The following is a 21324-nucleotide window of genomic DNA, read 5'->3' on the forward strand; positions in this document are numbered from 1 at the left end:
CACAGGCTCTTTCGGTGATGGTCACATGAGCAATAACATCACAACACTGCATAAAGAAATCTTTAGAGTAAGTGATTATTGCTGCTGATTATTGTCTCCTAATTCAGTTCTGCTTTAAAAGAGTGTTTTGTATGCAAACACAAAACTAACGAAACAACAGAATAAATTCGGCCTTAGGATTTGTATAAAATAAGTCGCAGAACCTTACATATCAGTTGTTAATAATTTGTCGGTATGTTTTTGTGTGAATGGGATCTCTCTCACAGTGTCATTAGATATAGTTAATCTTATCTACAACACTCCCCACATCTGGTGTCTCACGTTCAAATTCTTCTCATGACTCGCTGACAAGCCGTAAACCTAGAATGAGCGGCAAGACTGCGATTGTTCCATAAAATCCAATAGGAGCTTGCAAACACAATGAAATGAATGGCAATACATGACATGGGAAATGACAAGCCATACAACACAATTACAGATGGAGTTGGTGCAGATCCCCTAAATAGTTTTGCACTGGATCAGGAGAATGCCGTTTATTCATGTGAGTCCCCGCTTTAACCGGCTATGTGCCCCTGAGCAAATAGCTGCCCCCGCTCCTGCTGATCCAGCACATAGCTCACACTCAGTGGTTTTGCCCACCAAGGTGATGGAGGACAAGAGGAAGAAGGATATATATAGAGTAGACCCTAAAGGTTTATTAACCCTAAAGAACAGTTATTGCACACATCTGTAATGTGTAAATGACACAATTATGACAATATAAATGTAGTGCAACAATGTAGATTACACACTGTAAAAAAATAAAAAGTTAAATATACCTGTCAAACTTTTAAAAAACTGAAAAAAAAAAATGATGCTTAAATGTCTTAGCTGTCACTTTTACTGGACTATGTCCTTAAATTCAAGCCATTTTAATTCAGTATAAGATTATATGTGGAATAATATGAATGCATATATAGTTAAATGTATATATAGTTAAATGTATATATATATATATATATATATATATATATATATATATATATATATATATATATATATATATATATATATAATTTTATTAACTTCTGAGCATCACATGAGCTATGTTACATACTCCACAAAGTTTACCAATGAAAGTAGTACAGTGTTTATAGGAGAGATCCTTGTGCTGTTCAGCACTACATGAATCATCTTGATATCTTTAATGGTGCTTGCATGCGGATAAGATAGCGGACAAATAATGCAGGTGGGTGTGTGTGTTGGAAGGTCACGTCAGAAACTGCTTAAAATTGTGTCTAAACTCAGCTTTTTTTGTGTTTAATTTACAAAACATGACAAAGATGCACATTATCATCTTTATTGCTGAGTGAACATCAGCTGAGTGACCTTAAAAGTAGTGTAGAAGGCACATAAGCAGACAATTTTTACCACTGTGGAAAAATTTCCTTAAATTCAAGCCATTTTAACTAAATATAAGATAATATGTGGGATAATACAAATATATATATGCTTTGATAGCTTATTCTACAATATTGGCTTTTTGTAATGTAATACATCTGACCCACAGCTAAATATAGTGATTCACAAACATAGTTTCTGGTAATTATCTGGATCCAGATTGTGTTTGTGTAAGTGTGTGCTGTCTGACTTGTTGCCAAAACATTTGTTTCCACCGAGGAGATGCTGTTCAACTGGGCGAAGTTATGTGAGCAAAGGCTCTGTTTACATTTAGCCAACCTAGTTCTCTGTGTCCAGTTACACTTCAGTGGATAAGAGGCACAAATACAGGCATTTCATGCAGGCTGATATTGACTTCAGTCTGCCATTATATAACAGAGGTTATATGGAAGTCATTTATCTTGAACCAGAAGGAATCTAAGGAAATAGTCCTGATACAATACATGAACTAAAGAAGAAAAACCTGCAAAGGTTCCCTTAAATCATTACAATATGAAGACATTGTCAAACTGTGCTTCTTACGCAACAGGACATCTTCTTTACGCAAGGATCTTTGAAGGTTGTGAAACATCTGCTGAATTAGGATTATTTGATGAACACAGATGAACATATGAGCATATTGTTTTTATTAGTATTTAACCATTCTTTGTACATTCTTCTCTATTACCTTTAGTTTTGCAAGAAATACAATATTTCATGCATTACCCACACACAAACACACACACAAAAAATTTTTGTTTTTGTTTTTTTGAACTGCGTAATTAAACATTTCAAAGTAATGATCTAAGGATTCAACTCAAAAGAATGATTCATTCATCACATTTTGGTTTGTTCCCTTACACAATGTATTGCAAGACTTCCTAAGACTTAATAACATAATGAGTATTAGTAATTACTGTAGTATTGTTGGTCTTAACTATTGTACTTTTGAAGCTTGACAGCCCTCATTTACTTCCATTATATTGAGCAGGAGATTCCTTGGAAAGTTCCTGTTTTTGTTCCAGAGGGCATGAAGGTGAATAAAAAGGACTTCTGTTGCTGTGTAAACTATTCTTTTAGTCTTCATTATATAAGTGTGCTTTGTTTTATACTTATAATATATATATATATATATATATATATATATATATATATATATATATATATATATATATATATATATATATATATATATATAGTACTCATGACATCCTCTTGCCATCAACAAAAGGAACTGTTCAAAACATCAGCACAATCAAATCAGTCAAAGGACATTGCAAATATTTAGCAAAGGCTGTCACAAATATGTGTTCTGGGTATTTATGTGAGCAACAGCGTGGGAATTATGGGAGGAATGTGAAGGGCATGACCAACAGCATATCACAGGAAACTCACAGAGAGCATCCGGCGAGGACAAGAACGCTAACAAAACATCAACTTATCTAAAGTATCTAAAAGTGATAATAACATCTGTGGCTTTCAAAAATGGCCACTAATCACCAGTGTCAAATTATTTGGTTCAACTAAACAAACAAAAGCATGCCAAGACTCTGACATATGAAAACAGCTCAAATGTAAATAATCTCTCGGCCTCTTAGAAATGTGCCAAATCCGAGTCATAGTAATTAAAAGACAGTTATATAAAGAACAAATGCTGAATATTAACTCAACTCTGGGCTTATCTCGAACAAACACATGACAGGCATATGGAGAAATGACAAGCATGTGGTTCCTGATAATACATTGTTTGTTTTTGCATAATTGTGGTCGTATTCAGAGTCGTATTTGGTCGTATTTGTCAGAGATGAGATAGAAGCCAGCTCACACTGATATTATTGTTATGCATTTCAACCAATCTTCACTTTCTTATTCCAGCAGGCAGTTTGATCGTGGGGTTTCGAGCAAATTTAAAACAGGTGAACTACTTGACATTATTTAGGATTCGTTCCAGTAAATGAGGGTCCGGGAGCAGAAGTTCTATGCTTTCATTAGGGGTAGCTTGGGCTTTTAATGCTGCTGTGCCAATAATTATCTTTCCAGCTGGAATAAATGTGCAGAACTGAGCAATATGCTCATTATGAATGGAAAGCGGCCTGGGTACAAGCCATACCGGGTGAATCAGAGAAGCTTGGGCAATCTTTGAGAAAGAGAGCTCTAAGGTCTGAGGTCATGCCTTTTTTTTTAAAATAGACAAATAGACTGAAAGGACTTGTCTTGAAATCTATGCATGCATCAAGGAAACTGTTTCAGCATGTAGAAGACTCAAAACGTAATTTATGGTGGCAGAGATGAAGAAAAATGAGCATCAGGTGCATCACTGCTCCCAATCAATGACTCATTTTCACGCTCAAACACTCCCGTTATAAATCTGGATGGGGTTGCAGATAAGACTGACAGTTTGACAGTGACTGAAGGATATTTGGTACTTCTAGGTCAGGTAAATGAACAATGTGGATTTGCAGGAATGTAACAAAAGTGCATAGTCTAACACAGTTAATTCCTCTGGGCAAGTCTCAGCAATGATCTGAAGGATAAGGATAACTCATCTGAGAACCGTGAGCGGGTGCCTAAAAAAAGACCTTTTATGTTAATCTACAGCAGAACATCACTGCATTTGCCACTCATAAGGTCTTTATAATGATTTTACCTCAGCAGTTAAATCTCACTTCGCCGGTCCACATCAGTCTATCGAACAAGGTTTAAGTGCCACAAAAGCTTTACTATAAATGAGTTTTAAGTACATGGAAAGAAAAAAAAAGCTTTTAAAGTTAAAGTGCATTATTTATCATGCTAGGAGCAAATGTAAAAATAAGGACCGCATCTAAAATTGCACCATCTTTTGAATAAGTAATGCCAGTCAACAAAAGATTGTTCTGTATAACATGACTGCATATAGTTTGATATAATCTGGACATACCCTATACATTTGTAATAAACTCTCCATTTGTTGGTTGTTTACTTCATCAAAAGTAGGTCGTTATTCAAGTGCTTTTCACCTACTGTTTTATAGATACTATATAGGGAAATATGCATATTCATGTATGGCCAAGGCCGTGTACCTGAACCCTGCCCCAGTCTTCTATTGGTTGAAAAAGCCCATAGTCTTGCCTCAAGTTCAAACCAGCGATTGGACCAGTGTTGCTGTGTATCAAACTGGTCATGGATGCATGCAAAAAGATTTCTCACAGGGCTACAAATAATGTATTTAAACAGTAGCTGATTCTGCATCTTAGGCTGGAAACGAAAAAAAAATATTACAATCACATTTTTTACATTTCACAAGTGTTTCTTGTCATTACAATGGAAGCTAAGAAATATCATAGTTTAGCTTCATCTGACAACTGCTTCTGCCCTTCTTTATTCCCTTCACACACCAATTGAATTGCTTTTAGGCAGAACTTTGGCACCAGTTTCAGACTTTACAAATCAATGATAGGACATAAAGAATATAGGATGTCTTTGATACATAAAAGCTGCCTGAATGCTTAGACTAACACATCGTAAACATGAAGCGTCTTGGCATTGCAGGAGATAAAACAGAACCAGCCTGTGGTGTATCCTGTCTCACTGATGCATGCTGGTTGCATTGCCAAATGTCTTCTCATATAAAAACATTTTCCTTCATGCTCTACTGAGATTTAAGGTCCACCGTAATACATTCCTCGCTCCTTATTTGTTGGGTCTTAAAGGACAGGTATCCATAGCAACACCGCAACATTCCAACAACGTCTGGCCCCCGGCCTGTCACAACACCATCTGCCCGAGAGCGAGCATTCACACACACTTTGAAGACTGAGGTGGAAGAAAACGTTGATAAATTGAGACTTCTGATGAATTCCCACAGCACGGATCACTTCACTGTTTTTGTACGAAGCCTTATAAAAGCAAACGAGAAGCTTTGCTCTTTGTTGACATACATTATGCTTTGACATTAGCAACAGCACATTTCCAGGAGTCCCACATGGTTCTCATTAACATTCCAAGTGCTCTCTTTCTATCTTCTTCTCTTCCTCTCTCTTTTTCCCACTCTCTTTTGTCTCCTGAGGAGGCCAAAAAGGAAAACTGACAGGGTTGGCTCTGGACCATGCATTCCATGGGATGTGTCAAAACCATTCTCAGAAGAGCACAGAAGGCCCACTTAGGGGCACTTAGACACACACACACACACACATACATACACACATACACGTACATATAATGGGTTTTCATGTTTTATGAGGATGTAATGGTTTTTATACTGTACAAACTGTATTTTTTTATCCCCTTAATCAAACCCCACTCCTATAAACCTATATTTCACATAAAAGGTTTTGCATTTTGAGATTTTCAAAAAGATCCATCTGTATGATTTATTAGCTAGCTCCTCATTGGGACCAAAACATTTACTGTTGTCCTTGTGCGGACATTTGGGCCCCATAACGTAAGGAATAGGAGGTACACACAAAAACACACTTGGGTCTACATGGAATACATGGGTCTTTAAAAATGGGAGTACGTTTTCCATGTTTGCTAGGCAGAAACAGAAATCTATATAACCATTCTTGAACTATTGTTTCATATCTGGAGGTTATCAAATGCATGTTGACATTCCAAAACAATAAGTCCATGTTGCATATTTAATCAAAATCTGTGTTTCTTTATTATTTAGGTGTCTTTAACCAAGGCCAATGGACCCCTTGTTAGATAGTAAGGACCTCTATAGTCCTATAGTCCTCTATATTACATTTTTGACATGAAACGAAGACTGTGAGGGACTTATGTTACATGCTGTATAACTATAGGCCAATTTTTCAGCTGACCAAACATCTTTCCAAAAAACTCTCACTAAACAAAAACTCCATGTAACAAGTTTGAAAGTTGTAATGTGTTTTAAAAATGACATGTGATCTAGAATCTTCACACAGAGCGTTCCATTGTCTAGAATGTTACAGCACACTCACAAGCAATGTTCTATTTTTATTTTGCCACGGACCAGTAGTAGTTCAAAGAGTGACCTGAGTAACCTTTTCCAAATTTTGTTTTGGGCTGATTTTGTTAAAAATCATGTATCACAACAGTTTATTCTTTAATTTGAAGTATATAGGGGCCTCAAATCTTTCTAACAGCCTAATTTAGTTAGCATATATATATATATAATATATAATATATATATGTCTATATAATAATAATAATAATAATATAATTAACAGTCTATAATAACATACATCTAATACTACTGATGTACATATTTTTATTGTATTTAATACACTTTATATTAAATGTGGGAGGAACAATGAATCATTTAGATGAACATTGGCTTCTGGGTGAAGCTATCTCAATTTATTTTGTATTGTATATAATGAATTTTTCCTAAATATTAGTTTAAAATAAAGCAATAAATGTAGTAGCGACAACCTTTAGTGATATACAGACTATTAAAAAAATAAAAATAACCTGTGAAATGGATAGACATTTATTTTCTTCACATTATTGAATCTGCATGCTCTATTAGTCCAGCTAACACTGAAGAGGAAACTTATACTGAGATTTGATGTTTGAGCACATCAGAGATGAACCAGTGGACTCACTGAATCACTGGAAATAGCCTTGAGACTCAGAAAGTGGACGTGAGATGTTGTGGAAAGCCCACTGCAGGATCCCATCTATAGAGCTCTGCATTCATCAAGACAAATATGCTGTTAGGCATCTCATCTGTGGCTTCATGCACATACAAGTTCTATTGCTCAAATTTACATTTATTCATTTATTTGTATGCTACTGAACAACATGAGCTCACCTCCCCTATTATAGAGTCCATTTCATCTCTGTTGAGCAGTTGCTCTGATGGCGTTAACCCATGATCAGTCATGTGTTGACTCACCTGTGGGAATAAACCAGACTAATAACATCTGTGAGGTGAGACGCCCCTAAAGTGTTGTTTTAGTGTTTATGGATTACCAGTTGACTCCTCGATGATGTTTCACTTTCAGGGCCCCAAGACCTGGAGCAATTTCTACATCTTGGCTTTCCACTGAAAAGACAAACAGGGGCAGAGAGGAGGAGCGGCTGAGATTCAAAGCACGATAGAACTCACAGTTATTCTATTATAAATAGCTCTAGTACTTTGAAAAGTTGCAGAGGGCATGATAACTCTGCAGGCACTGTAGGCAGGTGATCAGCTCTCCTCGGGTAAGGTGACAAATTCCACAAGCCATCCTCATCCCAACCATTTCACCATCTGAAGACTAACAGAGATCAAAAATGCCACAATCCTGTCAGAGATATACATCATTTAAACAACTCAAATGACAAGAGGGTGTGTAAATACGATTTTACATCTTTTTTTGGATAAATTATTTCTCCACACATAGTAAAGGCATACCAAAAACTGTAATGTTAACTATATTAGCATTCAAACCAAAGCACAATAACATTCTGTTTAGTTTGCTGCATTTTTGTCGTCTGCTGCTTTAAAGGCCCAATCCTTTTAAAATCGTGCAGTTTCCAATTAAAGAAACAGTTCAACCAAAATATTTTAATTGAAGTTCTATTTTCTGCCAAACATAAAGGAAGATGAAAAAAGTTTGTAACCAGACTGTTTTGTAGTTTTTCCTACTATGGAAGTCAATGGTTGCCAAAACAGCCTGGTTACAAATTCCTTTGTGAACAAGGAAATTCATAGTCACCATTATAGTATATAGTATATAGTATATATAGTATATAGTATATATAACATCATTATGTTTTTGGTTTGAAGTTTATTATTTTCATAGACGTGCGTTCGGACAAAGAACAATATCTATAAAGATAACTATAGCAATTATATTAGCATCCCTACCAATGTATGGTTGTCCTCTGCATTAAATGCTTGAGCTGTTTAATGTTGGGTGGACTCTGATTGGCTGACTATGTTTTTATTGTTCATCTGCGGTATAAAAATCCTTCTGAAAGTGAATCCAACGATTATTAAAATGCTAAAGTTATAGCTATAGCTATCATTCTTGGTGTGAAAATGTGGTGTTCTCATGTACTCACTGAGTCACATGGAAGTGTTACCTGGAGGCCCATTGGCTGAACACTTTTGCCTCCTGTGACTGTGGAGAGGGAAGTGGAGGACAAAGACGAGAAGAAAGAGAAGTCCACAGAAGAGCTAGAGCTTGTCTCTGTCATTGGAGGGTGAGCTGTAGGCTAAAAATGAGAACAGAGACATCTGCCACAGTTATGACTACAATTAATCATTAGTCATGACGGTTCTGTGATTGACTGTAGTGCAACTTTAATTGGTAGGGAAAGGTTGACATGTTATACCTGCAAAGGGGTGTATGTTCTGTCATTCACTCTGTTGCTTTGGCATAGCTGACAGCGCCAGGTACCACTGAAAACAGACAAATATATACAGCGTTTCATACAGAGCAGTGATTCTCAACCGTTTTTACTCCAAGGCTTACAGATGTCCAAAGCAATCTTTGAACCCCACAGCCATACATTTTAAGATATTAACATCTCTGTTTTGTATAATTATAACAGATTTTATTTATTTGTAGCAATTTTGTTAAGTGAATTACTTGAAAAAACAAACTGATTTGTAAGTCATCCCAGTGTTCTGTTGAAAGTTTGCTGAGGCCCCCTAGTGGGTACTGGCCATCTGGTTGAGAACTGCTGTCTCTGAAAGTCTAAAAACCACAGTAAACTGGGATTTCAAAAATGTAGATTTTCAACACTGACTTAACACAGCTAAAGAATAATGTTGCGCACAGCCATAAATCATAAAAGTTTTGTAGGGTCAGTGGCCTGCGTGTCACATGACTAATCTGTACCTGGGTATGGAGGTAAGGGGCGGCACTAAGCAGGTGAGATGGAAGGCGCGGGGACATCCATCACAGCAGATGAGCTCCCCACCATCTTTACATACGGTGCATTCATCATCATTATGCTCGACCTGGACATGCAGTATGCATCATAAATTTGATTTACCTATTATACCAGTTTAAAATGATGACCGCTTATGCCTATAGAATTTAGAAAGTGGGTTTTTCTGGATCTTCATTGTGTGTAATTTTCCACGAGTCCACAAATTTTGATCACCTACATCCACGACTCTGGTGCTTGGCTCTCCCTGCTGGTGACTATAGTTTTGTGCAGTCTGTGCCCGGTGCGCTCCAGCTGTCTCCTCCAGTTTGCCAGAAGAATAGAATTCTCCTCCAACCTTGATGCATTTTTTGGCACCTCCTGCGGGAGAGAGCAGCTGAGACATCTGGGCTGCCAAAGTGTTTACACGGTAAGGTTACGCTATTAAAACACACACTAAGAGCTAAAGCATTAGCTAAGTAAAGGCTTTCATCACAGTCTGTCAATACTGTATTAGTGTGCTGAGCTCACCAGACTCGATGACCTGCTGGATCAGAATCCCCTCCACTGTCCCGCAGCCAGTGGGATGCTCACTGGCAGACACAGTCACGGCCCTCTGCACCGAGGTAGATACAGCCTGGACCCCTGCATTTTGGGAGTCTCGTATTTATTCATCTGCAATCTCGTTCATTTACTATAATGCATAGCCTTCTAATGACACACTTTACACAAACGTGTGATTACCGTTCCCCACGGAGACCTGAGGAAGTGCTGCACCATCTGTCTTTCTCATCGGCTTGCCTTTGCTTCCTGGAACAGCGAAGACATCGAGTTATCATGTTTGCAAATAGAAGCATCCCGTCGAAGCCATGCAAAATGACACATGCTCCGTCAGATTATAAACAGTCATTTGACTTTTTGATCGTAAAATATCACGTGATTCGTGGAGGTCTGGAGAGGGCTTGCTGCAAGCGTCCGTAAACTCTTTTTTTGTTACAAAAAGATTAATTTGTGGAGACAACGCTGCTAAATAGTTTTAATATTTTATAAGATGTTTATTATTAAGCATTTAAATATATTATATATTTGTTCGGCAGAGGGAACAGTCGGGTAATCTCGAAGAACCAACGTTAGCCTAATTCTCATTTAATAAACAAAGATGAAGGTGCATTTACCCTTGCGAAGCTAATTATGTAAATTTATTGTATATAAGCGACATAGTATGTAGTACATGAACGCAAGAGAATGAATAGTGCAATTGTTGAACGATTCGAAAATGACACTTTTTGGAATCTTCTCTTAAACAAACAAAAAAAAACAAACAAATGTTTACATAACCAAGAAATAACATTTTTTTACTTTTTTAAAATGACGTATTTAATGTACAGAGAACATAAAGTTATAACGTTTCTATAACATCACGTAAACGCTAGCAATACATTCTTAAGACATATTTTTGTTTACTGGGAGTTTACTATACGAACAGGATTATGAATATCTGCATGTGTGCCAGTGTCCATACCTGAGCCGGAGGTCAAGGCTTTCTTGGTATGGAGATGTTTTTCGGCCACCCCCCTCTTCTTGCCTGAATGGCTGCGGACCTGCAGCTCAAGCCTGGGGTTCCCTGCATGCCTGGCCACCTGTTTTAACCCTGCCAAATCAGATTATCGTCACTTAAACTGTAATTATTATCCTCCAAACCACTTTGTGTTTGCCAGACCTGTGCACCGTACCTCTGGGAAGGTTCATAAACAGGGTTTCCAGTTTTGGGTAACACTCCTTATTGTACTCTTTGCAGAGATTGCTCCAGAAGCCCTGGACGACTGCGGCATCCTGGTCCAGTATCAAAGTGAGCAGCGAGTAGACAGCTTTGTGGATCCCGTCCTTTTTCTTTCTCTCTAAAGTCTCCTTATGTGTTAATTGGCAACAGTATTAGTTTCTTGTTTTAGCGTTTCATTAACTATGATGATGCGTAGCCTTATAGTAATGCCGAGGAATGTAATTTTTATGAAAAAGTTCACCCTTAGGATCTGGTCAGATATGATGTCGTGATCTGCCAGCCCATACAGCAGTGGGAAAGGGTCATGGATTGCCATAGCGATCTCAGTCCTGCATGCTCGTAGCTGTGAGCGCAGGTCAGACTCCCCGTAACCCTCCACCCTAGACATGCTTTCACAAGAGACCTGCATATAGATCACAAACTGCATTTACACTGAAATTCTGGCTCTGGTGTTCTGAGAACACTAAATATATCTTTGGCTCTTAATGTGAGAAAGATTAAATTGTTTTATCATGTGGAAAAAATTATACTTAAAGTCTTTAGCCTTTTATATTTTATAGTATCCCATGTTATATATTACATACAATCAAATGTTGTACTTTCAACTGGACTTACAATACAGTAACAAGCATATAGTATCATTTTCATGAATTTAGATAGCTCACATTACTTAATGTAAGATAATGTAAAATAACGCAAACAAAAGTGTAACAAATAATAGTATTTTTTTTTATTTAAAGCAATTTTAATGATGCAACAAAAACAAATATTTAGCTGAGCTTTAGTTTTGATTGAAATAATTTTCGATTAATAATTGATGAATTTTGCTTTCTTCTTTTTTTCCCCCTCAAAAATATGTTAAAGATCAAATAGTAATTGTCAGTACTGCTGCAGACCCCCTGATGGTCAAAGACTCTTCACCTTAATAATTAAACACTATCAGTCATCTTGCAACCTTTAAATAATGGCACATATTGATTAGTTTCCTGATGTTAAACATGCTGAAAAATTAACATAGTACTTACAACAGATGCAGGTGATGAGGACTGGAGATACCTGTAATCTCCTAGCTGCTTTCCTTTTATTTGGTGTGATGGCTGTCAGTGATTGACGTGGCTTTTTTATGACTGGTGGACAAATGACTCTTGTGCTCTTGAAACCTCTAGGGGCCATTGATTCATGAGACTGGTGTGATAAGTGGTGACGATAAATTTCTATTTACAGTTAAAACACTAACTTGCACCTTGTAGGCTGGTTAAAAATACCTGCCCCCCCCCCTATTTGTTCGCATTTATACGCATTTGCGCGGAATGGCTTGGAAAGTCCACAGTTGGGCAAGAAACGATTTCTCAGTCATGTGAGCCTCTACTTTCAGTCACCTGTCTCTCCTGAGGACTATAGTTTCCACGCCAAGGGAAATCCCAGTCTCTGGGCATCACAGTAAATGCACTGGATTTGGATTAGCCATTAATGCTGCGTTTTTAATGTTTACGTGAGAATTATTAATGTCTGAGATTTTCCAACAGGTTTATACTTAAACTATACTTTTTTCACATTTCTGGGTTCTAAAAAAACAGAAGCCAGCAGTTTGGGTAAAGTCTATAGTGATGAATCAATAGCAAAAGAAAAAAAAAAGCTTTAAGTTTCTACGACTTTCCAAAAGCAGGAAAAATATCAAAAGATTGATTATGTTGGTTAAAATTGGCATTTATTGAAAAAAAAACATTCAGGGATTACTTACCAAGGTAAGAAAACACAAAGTATCATTTACATTTATACATAAATAAATAAGATTAATTATTAATTAATAAAATTAATTAATAAATTAGATTTCCATTAAATTTTTTAAAACTAAAAATGCTAGATTTATCAGCTGTGGAAATTCGTATCGTCTGTGAAAAGTGTCCATTAATTTCAACATTAAATGAAACCTTGAATATAATATCTTAAATTGCCGTAAAAAAGAGTTTCTAAATTCCAAAAATCATTTGAACTTTCTGCTTGGTTAAAAATGTACACAATTTTTTTTAAACCGCTACATAAAATAATATCACACGCAGCCGTAGACAGTTTGGTATTAAGACATGGATTTTATTGATTTTTTTTTTTTCAGACAGATGTCATGCTCATAAATGTCCTTACAGAGTGAATAAAGAGCCAACTACACTGCTCTACACAACCCTATGGCAACAACTCTGACAGATTCGATCTCATCACACTATCAGCAGCAACTTCCTGTTTTACATACAACCTTCCGCTTGCACGGGACTGTTCTGCAATTGTTCTCGACCGCTGTGAATTGGCTAGATGGTGTGAATACAACAATTTGATCATAAATCCGTCGGTTGTCTGGCCGACCAGTCAGTGACCACCGTTCCGCAACGTATGTGTTCTCAGGTAGCCATACAATGAAAGCTTTGCATTGTGATGCCACAATAACAGAAGGCACAACTAGTGTACAAAAGTGAAAGATGACAAAGCTAACAAGAGGAAACGGAGGCTCGAGAAATGTGAACGTGATACATGATGTATTCTGTGCCCTGTCAATGCAAAACTCATTAACCTCAGTCCCTCCCCACAGTTAATATCAGCGGCCCCTTAAATTATCCCAGAAGCTGAAGTCAAGCCTAGTACCAACAATTCAGTCACAGTTATTCCTCATGTCCATTTTTTGTTTCAATTAATTAGAATTATTGGCACCAGAAAGAAACTCGCACTAACATTAAATATATTATAAATACCTAATATATCCTAAATTAATCTCTATACAATCAGTGGTGTTAATCAGTGCATTTATGTAAACAATTCAAAATAGAAAACAAAAACAAATACATTAAAGATACTACGTTTCCAGAGATTCGTAAACAACTCACATTTCTTGAACGTACTGTTGCGATAACCAGAATATTGTGAGTGGACGACAGGCGGGGTACATTCTCTCTCAGCTCAGCGCTGTTTTAAAAAGGTTTTCGTGTTTTAGGATGAAAGTGTTCGCCTACGACTAGCATTTTGAATTTTAATCTACACATCCATTCAGCATGTGCGGGAGACTACGAGAGCTTTACTACAAAGGATACGACAATCATTTGCCTGTTTCATCACTTTAGGATGTGGTGAACCATACATTTCCTTGTCAGAACCCAGAAGAAAGTGCGCGTATTTGAAATGAAAATCTGTTGTTTCCTAAGGCTCACCTCAAAATCGCCTTCCTCACCCCAACCGGACGAATGACGCTTATCTCATTCGTTTTAGTTCTAGTCGGCTGCAAATACAAAATTATAATTAAAAAGTGAAAACCATATATTCCTGTAAAACATCCATTAAAAGGGGTTTAACAGTAATAACGTATTCTTTCAGGGAAAAAAAAAAACGGTGGATGAGTAAAACGGTATAAGGCAACAGCAAAATGCCCAAACCATAAGTAATACTTTACTACCAGTGTATGGCTACAGGTGAGACTGAGAAAATTAAAGTGAAGCCCTTGTCATATAAAAAAAAGAAGAAAAAAAGAAGGAAACATTTGTACAAGTGAACATAAACCACGTCTAAATGATGGATGTTCACAATAATATAAATACTATATACAATACAGTACCGCCTGGCGGATCTAAAGTGTATACATGAAGCTAGCAGAAAAATCCATTGGTTCTTTGCGACAGTGCCACGGCACTTTAAAGGTTAACCGGGTTAGTACACGCACCTCTCAAGGAGGCTGGTACTGGATTAGCATGTAGGATGTACTGTATACACAGACCCACACTAAGACTTTGAACAGGACCTCTCTCTTTTTTCTTTTTTTCATTAATTCTGAGTTCTTCGTTTCGTTGCTATCGATGTGTATGGACCAAAGGACATGACAGATTCTAAAAGTTGTCTTACATGCATGCTATGGACGAAAGACTACTCTGTCGCCCTTCTCGAATCTTAAACTCGTTTTTTTTTTGTTTGTTTTTTTGTGAAGGCATCGTTTAGTGCTTTTTGTAATGTACAAAAATACAAAACATAACAACCAATAATCCACTCTGAATGTTGTTTGTCCGAAGATGGTACACATGCCACTTCCTGTCTTTTATGAATCTGTTAGCTAGTCACTTTGAATTACCTATGATATTATTTTGGCAATTTAAACAGACAGTGTTTTTTTTTTTTGTTTTGTTTTGTTCTTGCAACTGAGGAATATAATTTTAGACCCATTCAGATGTAAAAAGCCTATATCCGATCATAAAGTTCAACTGGACGTGGACCCATAGGAAGCAACAGAACAAGCATGTGGTGTTAATGAAGGACCGAACCGCTTTCTACTAACAGGAGCACCCGCTTTCAGTGGCCGGAGGATCTGGCTGTTTGTCCAGCTTAATGTCAATCACTGGAGAAGGGTTGCGTGTCAAGGAAACCAAGGAAATAGTGATACCTTACTAAAGTATTCAGCTCAACTAGCCAGTATTTGTATTATCTCTTAATAAATGTATTGGTCACATTTTATATTAACTACTATGTACTTACATAGTGCAGTGTACTTATTGTGGTCATGTTGTATTGCAAAACACTGTAGCGTTTTATTTTACAGTCCTGCTCCTCATGTACATACTATGTATTATTGTAATAATTACAATAACTAGGTAATAACTACTTACTAACCGTGAACCTATCCCTAAACCTAACCCTACCCCATGTAGTTACCTTATATTATCAGTACTTTCTTTGGTAAGTATACTGTAAGTACATTATTAGTACATGTAAGTAAACATGCTGTAAAATAAAGTGCAACCCAAATCACTTTTGCTACTATTAAGGTGGGATAGTGGGTTTAAGGGTGGGTTAAGGTGTAAGGGATAGGTCAACAGTGTCATTATAAATTTAAATGTATAAATTAATTACAGATGTAACTGCATATAGGTATTTTTAAACATATAAGTACAATATAAAGACATTTTTTTACACAATAAGTACATTGTATCAAATGATTAATTTATATGCAAGTACATAGCAGTAAAGGCCACCTAACATTTTTTTTTTTATAAATCTAGCTTTTATTTTTGGAATCTTTAGTAATTTAGGTGAAAAAGAATAATCAGAAAGAAAAGCAATGTCATGAAAAGTCAATTTGAAAAATAAGGCTTGATGATGTCAACAAAGGATAAAAGAAAATGTATGTATGGCTATAAATCGTGCACAAGAAGTATGTTAATTTTGATATTATGGTGGCTTATAACGTATAATTTCTGTTTAACTAGTGAAAATGGAAATATGAACTATTGTTTTTGGCTTCCTAAACTGTTTATCGACCTACAGGTGGCTTAATTATTTAGTTTACTCATCTCCGCATTAACACGGTGCACATTTCAGAAATGACACTTATCAGTTTTAAATGTCAAGCATTAAAGGATACTTCCTTCTTTGTTGTTATCATCCAGGCTCTCCATTCCGGGCAAAGCGGCAGCCACTCGCCGAAACAACTATTAAACCAAACAGAAAGAAAATGAAATCAGATTTTTTTTTTCAAGAGCGGATTGGTACCGTTAAAGCCCTGTGGGCAACAACTCTGGCTAAATCAAATCTTTTTAGAGCTTTCCATGTGTCATGTTACAGGGCATGATCTCAATTAAATTACTCTATTGGATCAAGTCCATTTGCCATTGAGCGGACATTGTAGCACTTTTAGACTCACCTGTTTAACGTTGCTGCCAGTCTTTGCACTAGTCTCGATGAACATCACATTCAGTTCTTTGGCCCGCTGTTCGCCCTCCTCTATAGTGATTTGCCTATCGATTTGCCAACGTAATGTGTTACAATTTTAATTAAATTCAAAAAAATTTTATGTGGAGAGAAAAAAAATATATAGACCCCACCTCTTTTCTTCTAGGTCTGTTTTATTGCCCACCAGCATGATGATGACATCACTTCCCCTCTCTGTTCTGACATCATCAATCCATTTGGAGGTTAGCTGGAATGAATTGACATCTGGAAGAAGAAAGGGCAAAGAAAGCAGTGAGTTATGTTAAATGCCTGTTTTTCTCATTGGCTACACTAAAGCAGTTGCTTCTACGTGACTCCATGGGTCAAAGTGCGTGTTTGAGGTGCTCACTTGTGATATCATACACCACCACGGCCACTGTGGAGTCTCTAATGTAGCTCGGGATAAGACTCCTAAAACGCTCCTGCCCCGCGGTGTCCCAGAGCTGTAACCTCACCTGCAGGAAAACACACAAGGCATATTTGCAGAGGTAATGATAGATTTTGATAATTGCATTAATATGATGTATAATATAATTGGTTCCAGAGCTTCTTACAGTTCGGTCCTCCAGATACATGGTTTTTGATAAAAAGTCAATTCCAATGGTTGCCTGTAATCATAAAAAGATTCAAAGTAAGATACTAAATATTTTTTTTTTACTTATATGGACAACTGGTGTCCGTACTAAAAGAACCAATAGCATACCTGATAAGTATTGTCAAAACTGTCATACATGAACCTTGTTATCAGCGATGTTTTCCCAACTGTAAAACAAAGCAACAAAACCAGGAAAAGATTCAGTTTTTGATGAATCACATGCACCGAAGTGATTAATAACTTGTTTGTCCTGACCAACCCCATGCATGTCTTTAGTAATTGAATTACAGTACTATACTGCAACGTATAACCTCCGTCCTTCAAATGACAGTATTTCTTAAGGGATTACACAGAGAACGTCATTTGAACTTCACTGTCATGTAGAGTTATGGCGACAGGGAAAAATGACTTAAAAATGCGGCAGTGCATGGAGCCACCGTGACAGCCGAATTCCAGAGTACACGTTTCAGAGGATTGCTCTTTTCAGGCCGGTCTGGTCGAGCCTGTTTGTCAGGCCGAGCCGAGATACTAAAATCACCAAACGCCACAATGCCACTGGTTATACTGGAGTTTATAGAACGACAGGGGATAATGGTCCCATTCTTCAGTGAATTCACTGGTTGTTCTGCTCATGTCTTGAGACAAGATCAACCAGATCTGAACAGCAGGGAGCTTCAGGACCATGGACAGCAAAATACAAGTGGTCTTCCGATGATAAGTCAGCACAGTCCGAGCAAACCATGTCATCGGTTACTCTCATGTTGCTCCAAACCCGCACGACTTCCTTTCTTCAATCACGATTCACTTTCATTATATGGGAAAAAAGATAAGTGACCGAGAGGATGTTGTTCTTTCGAACATCTCCTTTTGTGTTCCACAGAAAAAGGACGGTTTGGAACAACATGAAGGTGAGCAAACAATGACAGAACGTTCAGAAGCCGACATAAAACGGAAAATAAACGTCTTTCTATGCAGGTGTGGTAATATCCATCATCACATCCAAGCCGCGTAGGATTTATTATTTAGGCAAGATGCAGATAGCTCATTTAGACTTAATTTGCAATTATCACTTATCACAATCTAATGCTGTTTTATCCAGTACAGAGGGCCCTCTGTCTGACCGCCTGTCCATTTTTTCAGTGAATGATTAATGCATAACCGCTGTATTAGGCATAAGCATTACTGGAGAATCAAAGACAAAAATATCTCAAGAACACGTGAACTTTACGGTGACGCCATGTTCAGTGTTATTATTTTTAATATCTGGATGTCCAGTCATCAAATGACAGACGTGATCTCAAATGCCCGTCTGATTACGTCTTCGCAAACACCGACAGTGACAGTGACACTGATAAAACCATCATCCGGCCAAACGAATAAACCACGATATCTAGTCATATTATGCAGGCTGATCTTACGACTGCTCATAAAATGATGCATGAGGTTTTTTATTTTTGCTCTGCTGAAGAATCCCACAGACACTGCCTGCCAACCTGGGTGTGTCTCCAGTAGACACACGGGAAATGCAAAGCCTCTGCGCTTTTCTGTTTCATGACATTAAATCAGTGGATGTTTACAAGGAAGATACCTACAAACGCGGCGATAAACACGTCTTCCGATTGAATTAATTCAGATATATCGTTTGTTTTGAGATATTTAGACTGCGCTAGAATAACAGCGATCGATAACATTATTAGCCCTTCTGCTTCGAATGAAAAAATGCAGGTGACAATCATAACAGAGTTGTCGAAATAACGATCCCGTCGCGTTATATTCGTAAACGAGTGTTTAGTAGCCTAATGACGCTGCATAGCTATGCGTTTTCATGACTAATCAAAAATTAAACATATGCAACCGACTTCTTTTGACAGGGAATCGATGGAGATCGCATCGTTTGAAATAACACCACAAACAAGCGGAAACACAAAAGACTCTACGACATGCTAATATACTTCATGCATGTGTCGAAAGGTTATTGGGTTCGACTAAACCCAGTCGTGGCAAACCCAAAGACTCACCGCTTTGCTCTCCTAAAAAAACAAGTTTGAATTTCCGTAAAGGGTTCCCAAAGTCACTTCCCATGGACATGATTGCTTTAATGACACAGTTGGTATGGATAAATATGTACAGGTGGCACCAGTCTTGCGAGAATGCAGATGTATAATCTTCGGTCCCGAATCGATGGATATTGCAGTGCTGCTCCGCGATGTCAATTCTCCAGCCCCGTGCGCATGCGCAGCGGTGGCGATACGCCCGTCTGATATCACTGTGTGTTTACGGAAACGTCCCTAGTAAACTCTCTTCGCGCACTAAACCGCAGGCCGCGCATCCGTGCAGCAGCGTTTGCATCTGCATCCCGAAATGCAACACATATTTCTATACTTTTAACGCTTAGTTGCGTCTTTTGCAGGCACGTTTTTCTGTATGTGTACAATACGTCCTGTAAATAACAGCCCAATTAAGTAGAAAGTTCAAGCAAAAGAAAGTTGCAAACCCCGTGTGCACAGTACTATATCAATTTGATATTATAAAACATTAAGATTTAGATTGCGTTTACATTTTTGTTGCTTAAATGTTTAAAAGGTGACGATATAAAAAACAAAAAATATGATAATTTATTCATATAGATATCTAATCAGAAATTTACAGTGTAACTAATATAGTACGATAAATTAAGTTTAATATTAAATAACATTTTATCTGTGGTTATCTGTTAGCCTGCCTGTGGGTTTTGCCTTTATTGCATGCAAAATGTAAAGCACAGACTAAAATGAAGAGAGATTCACAGTCCAAGAAGCATTTAAGCACACAACTTGCCATTATGTGCCAGTGAAATTTGCAAATAATAGCACCAATGACCTATCCAAAGCATGCCTCTTTAACCTTTTGAACATAAATCTATAAATCTTCCAGCACACTGTGTACTAGTCTGATGATAAGTAAAATGAAGAAACACAGTTTCAGTTATAGAGGTGTTTGATGTTGATTTAAATGTTTTTCAGCAAAACAATAAATGACCAAATCAAAACAGAAGAGATATCTCAGGCAGCTGAGAATCATTTTAAAATGTATCCAAATCAAATTGTAGACTATGTGTCTAATAATAGTGAGATCATTATTGTGTCCTGGAAACGTCAATGCATGTTATATCCTGACAAGTCTGTCTGTCTGCAAAACGTTTCATAATCTACAGCCTGGGGCTAAAAAAATAGGCAAGAACAATTGTACTGAAGATAATGTTGACAATAAAAAACATCCCTCAAAATGTAGAAAATACAGTTTTTTGTTTGTTTGTTTTTGTTTTCATTATTTTGATTTATTACTAAGCAAAGGATGAAGTCCAGAAATACAATCAGGTTACTTTCAACATAAATACTATGTAGCTTTTGTCATAAACTACATACTTTTAGGCTAGTAGATTAGCATTACTAGATTGGCATTAGCATTAGCGTGCCGCAGCAAGTAATTTCCTTAGCTCAAATTAAAGTTTCCTTGTGTGTGTGTGTGTGTGTGTGTGTGTGTGTTTTGCACAGCCTTTTTCAAAAAAGGTTTTGAAGCATTTGTCCTTTAAACCAGCTCAAACCAGCATCCACGCTTCAAAACCTACCTAAGCAGCACACTGTTTTTTTAACAGAGAGTAGAAGTCAAGTTCCCTGAAGGTGTTATAATATACATAACACTTCCTTCCTGTTAAAATATATTGAGTGATTTGTTGTTTTTATATATTGTAGTTGTGTTATGTTTAGTGTTCTCTGGTTTAGACTATATTATAGCTCTACTGCTATATAGCAAGTGTTACACAGCATCTTATACATGTTTCATCACCCCCCCTCCCAGGGTGGTTTGAACATCCCTGCAGGTCACACACACGTTTCACTCACTGCCATACATGTATATTTATGTACTGAACTATGTAGGTTTGTTTCTTGTGTAAAACAAAAATGTTACAGGAAGTTATAAGGTACTC

At 37.1% G+C, this 21324-nt stretch overlaps 2 protein-coding genes across 2 annotated transcripts; both read right to left on the reverse strand.

Moving 5' to 3' along the window:
• Positions 1–5952: 5952 nt before the first annotated feature.
• Positions 5953–11423, reverse strand: aire (autoimmune regulator). The gene is made up of 13 exons (XM_043220474.1): positions 11268–11423; positions 10980–11154; positions 10769–10897; positions 9991–10056; positions 9778–9891; positions 9488–9627; positions 9216–9337; positions 8707–8773; positions 8455–8586; positions 7522–7643; positions 7357–7429; positions 7196–7279; positions 5953–7071 (listed from the first exon to the last, which is right to left on the reverse strand). Exons 1-13 carry the CDS (start codon positions 11412–11414, stop codon positions 6991–6993), a joined length of 1452 nt encoding a protein of 483 aa, XP_043076409.1. The 5' UTR covers positions 11415–11423; the 3' UTR covers positions 5953–6990.
• Positions 11424–13096: 1673 nt separating this feature from the next.
• Positions 13097–19588, reverse strand: rab6bb (RAB6B, member RAS oncogene family b). The gene is made up of 8 exons (XM_043220897.1): positions 19376–19588; positions 17466–17524; positions 17317–17370; positions 17112–17217; positions 16876–16987; positions 16695–16788; positions 16416–16482; positions 13097–15392 (listed from the first exon to the last, which is right to left on the reverse strand). Exons 1-8 carry the CDS (start codon positions 19443–19445, stop codon positions 15328–15330), a joined length of 627 nt encoding a protein of 208 aa, XP_043076832.1. The 5' UTR covers positions 19446–19588; the 3' UTR covers positions 13097–15327.
• Between the last annotated feature and the right edge of the window lie 1736 nt (positions 19589–21324).

Source organism: Puntigrus tetrazona, chromosome 2, assembly GCF_018831695.1.
Source record: "Puntigrus tetrazona isolate hp1 chromosome 2, ASM1883169v1, whole genome shotgun sequence".
Taxonomy (NCBI): Eukaryota; Metazoa; Chordata; class Actinopteri; order Cypriniformes; family Cyprinidae; genus Puntigrus; species Puntigrus tetrazona.

What these genes read in the sequence shown, in the direction of transcription:
- aire (XM_043220474.1), bottom strand. Translation starts at nt 11,414, where the DNA reads ATGTCTAGGGTGGAGGGTTACGGGGAGTCTGACCTGCGCTCACAGCTA. An exon ending in TCAGGTCTCCGTGGGGAACG is followed by an intron (nt 9,892 to 9,990) that starts GTAATCACACGT and finishes CCCAAAATGCAG; the next exon opens with GGGTCCAGGCTGTATCTACC. An exon ending in CCAGCAGGTCATCGAGTCTG is followed by an intron (nt 9,628 to 9,777) that starts GTGAGCTCAGCA and finishes TCTCTCCCGCAG; the next exon opens with GAGGTGCCAAAAAATGCATC.
- rab6bb (XM_043220897.1), bottom strand. Translation starts at nt 19,445, where the DNA reads ATGTCCATGGGAAGTGACTTTGGGAACCCTTTACGGAAATTCAAACTT. An exon ending in TTTTTTAGGAGAGCAAAGCG is followed by an intron (nt 17,525 to 19,375) that starts GTGAGTCTTTGG and finishes TTTGTTTTACAG; the next exon opens with TTGGGAAAACATCGCTGATA. An exon ending in GGTGGTGTATGATATCACAA is followed by an intron (nt 16,988 to 17,111) that starts GTGAGCACCTCA and finishes TTCTTCTTCCAG; the next exon opens with ATGTCAATTCATTCCAGCTA.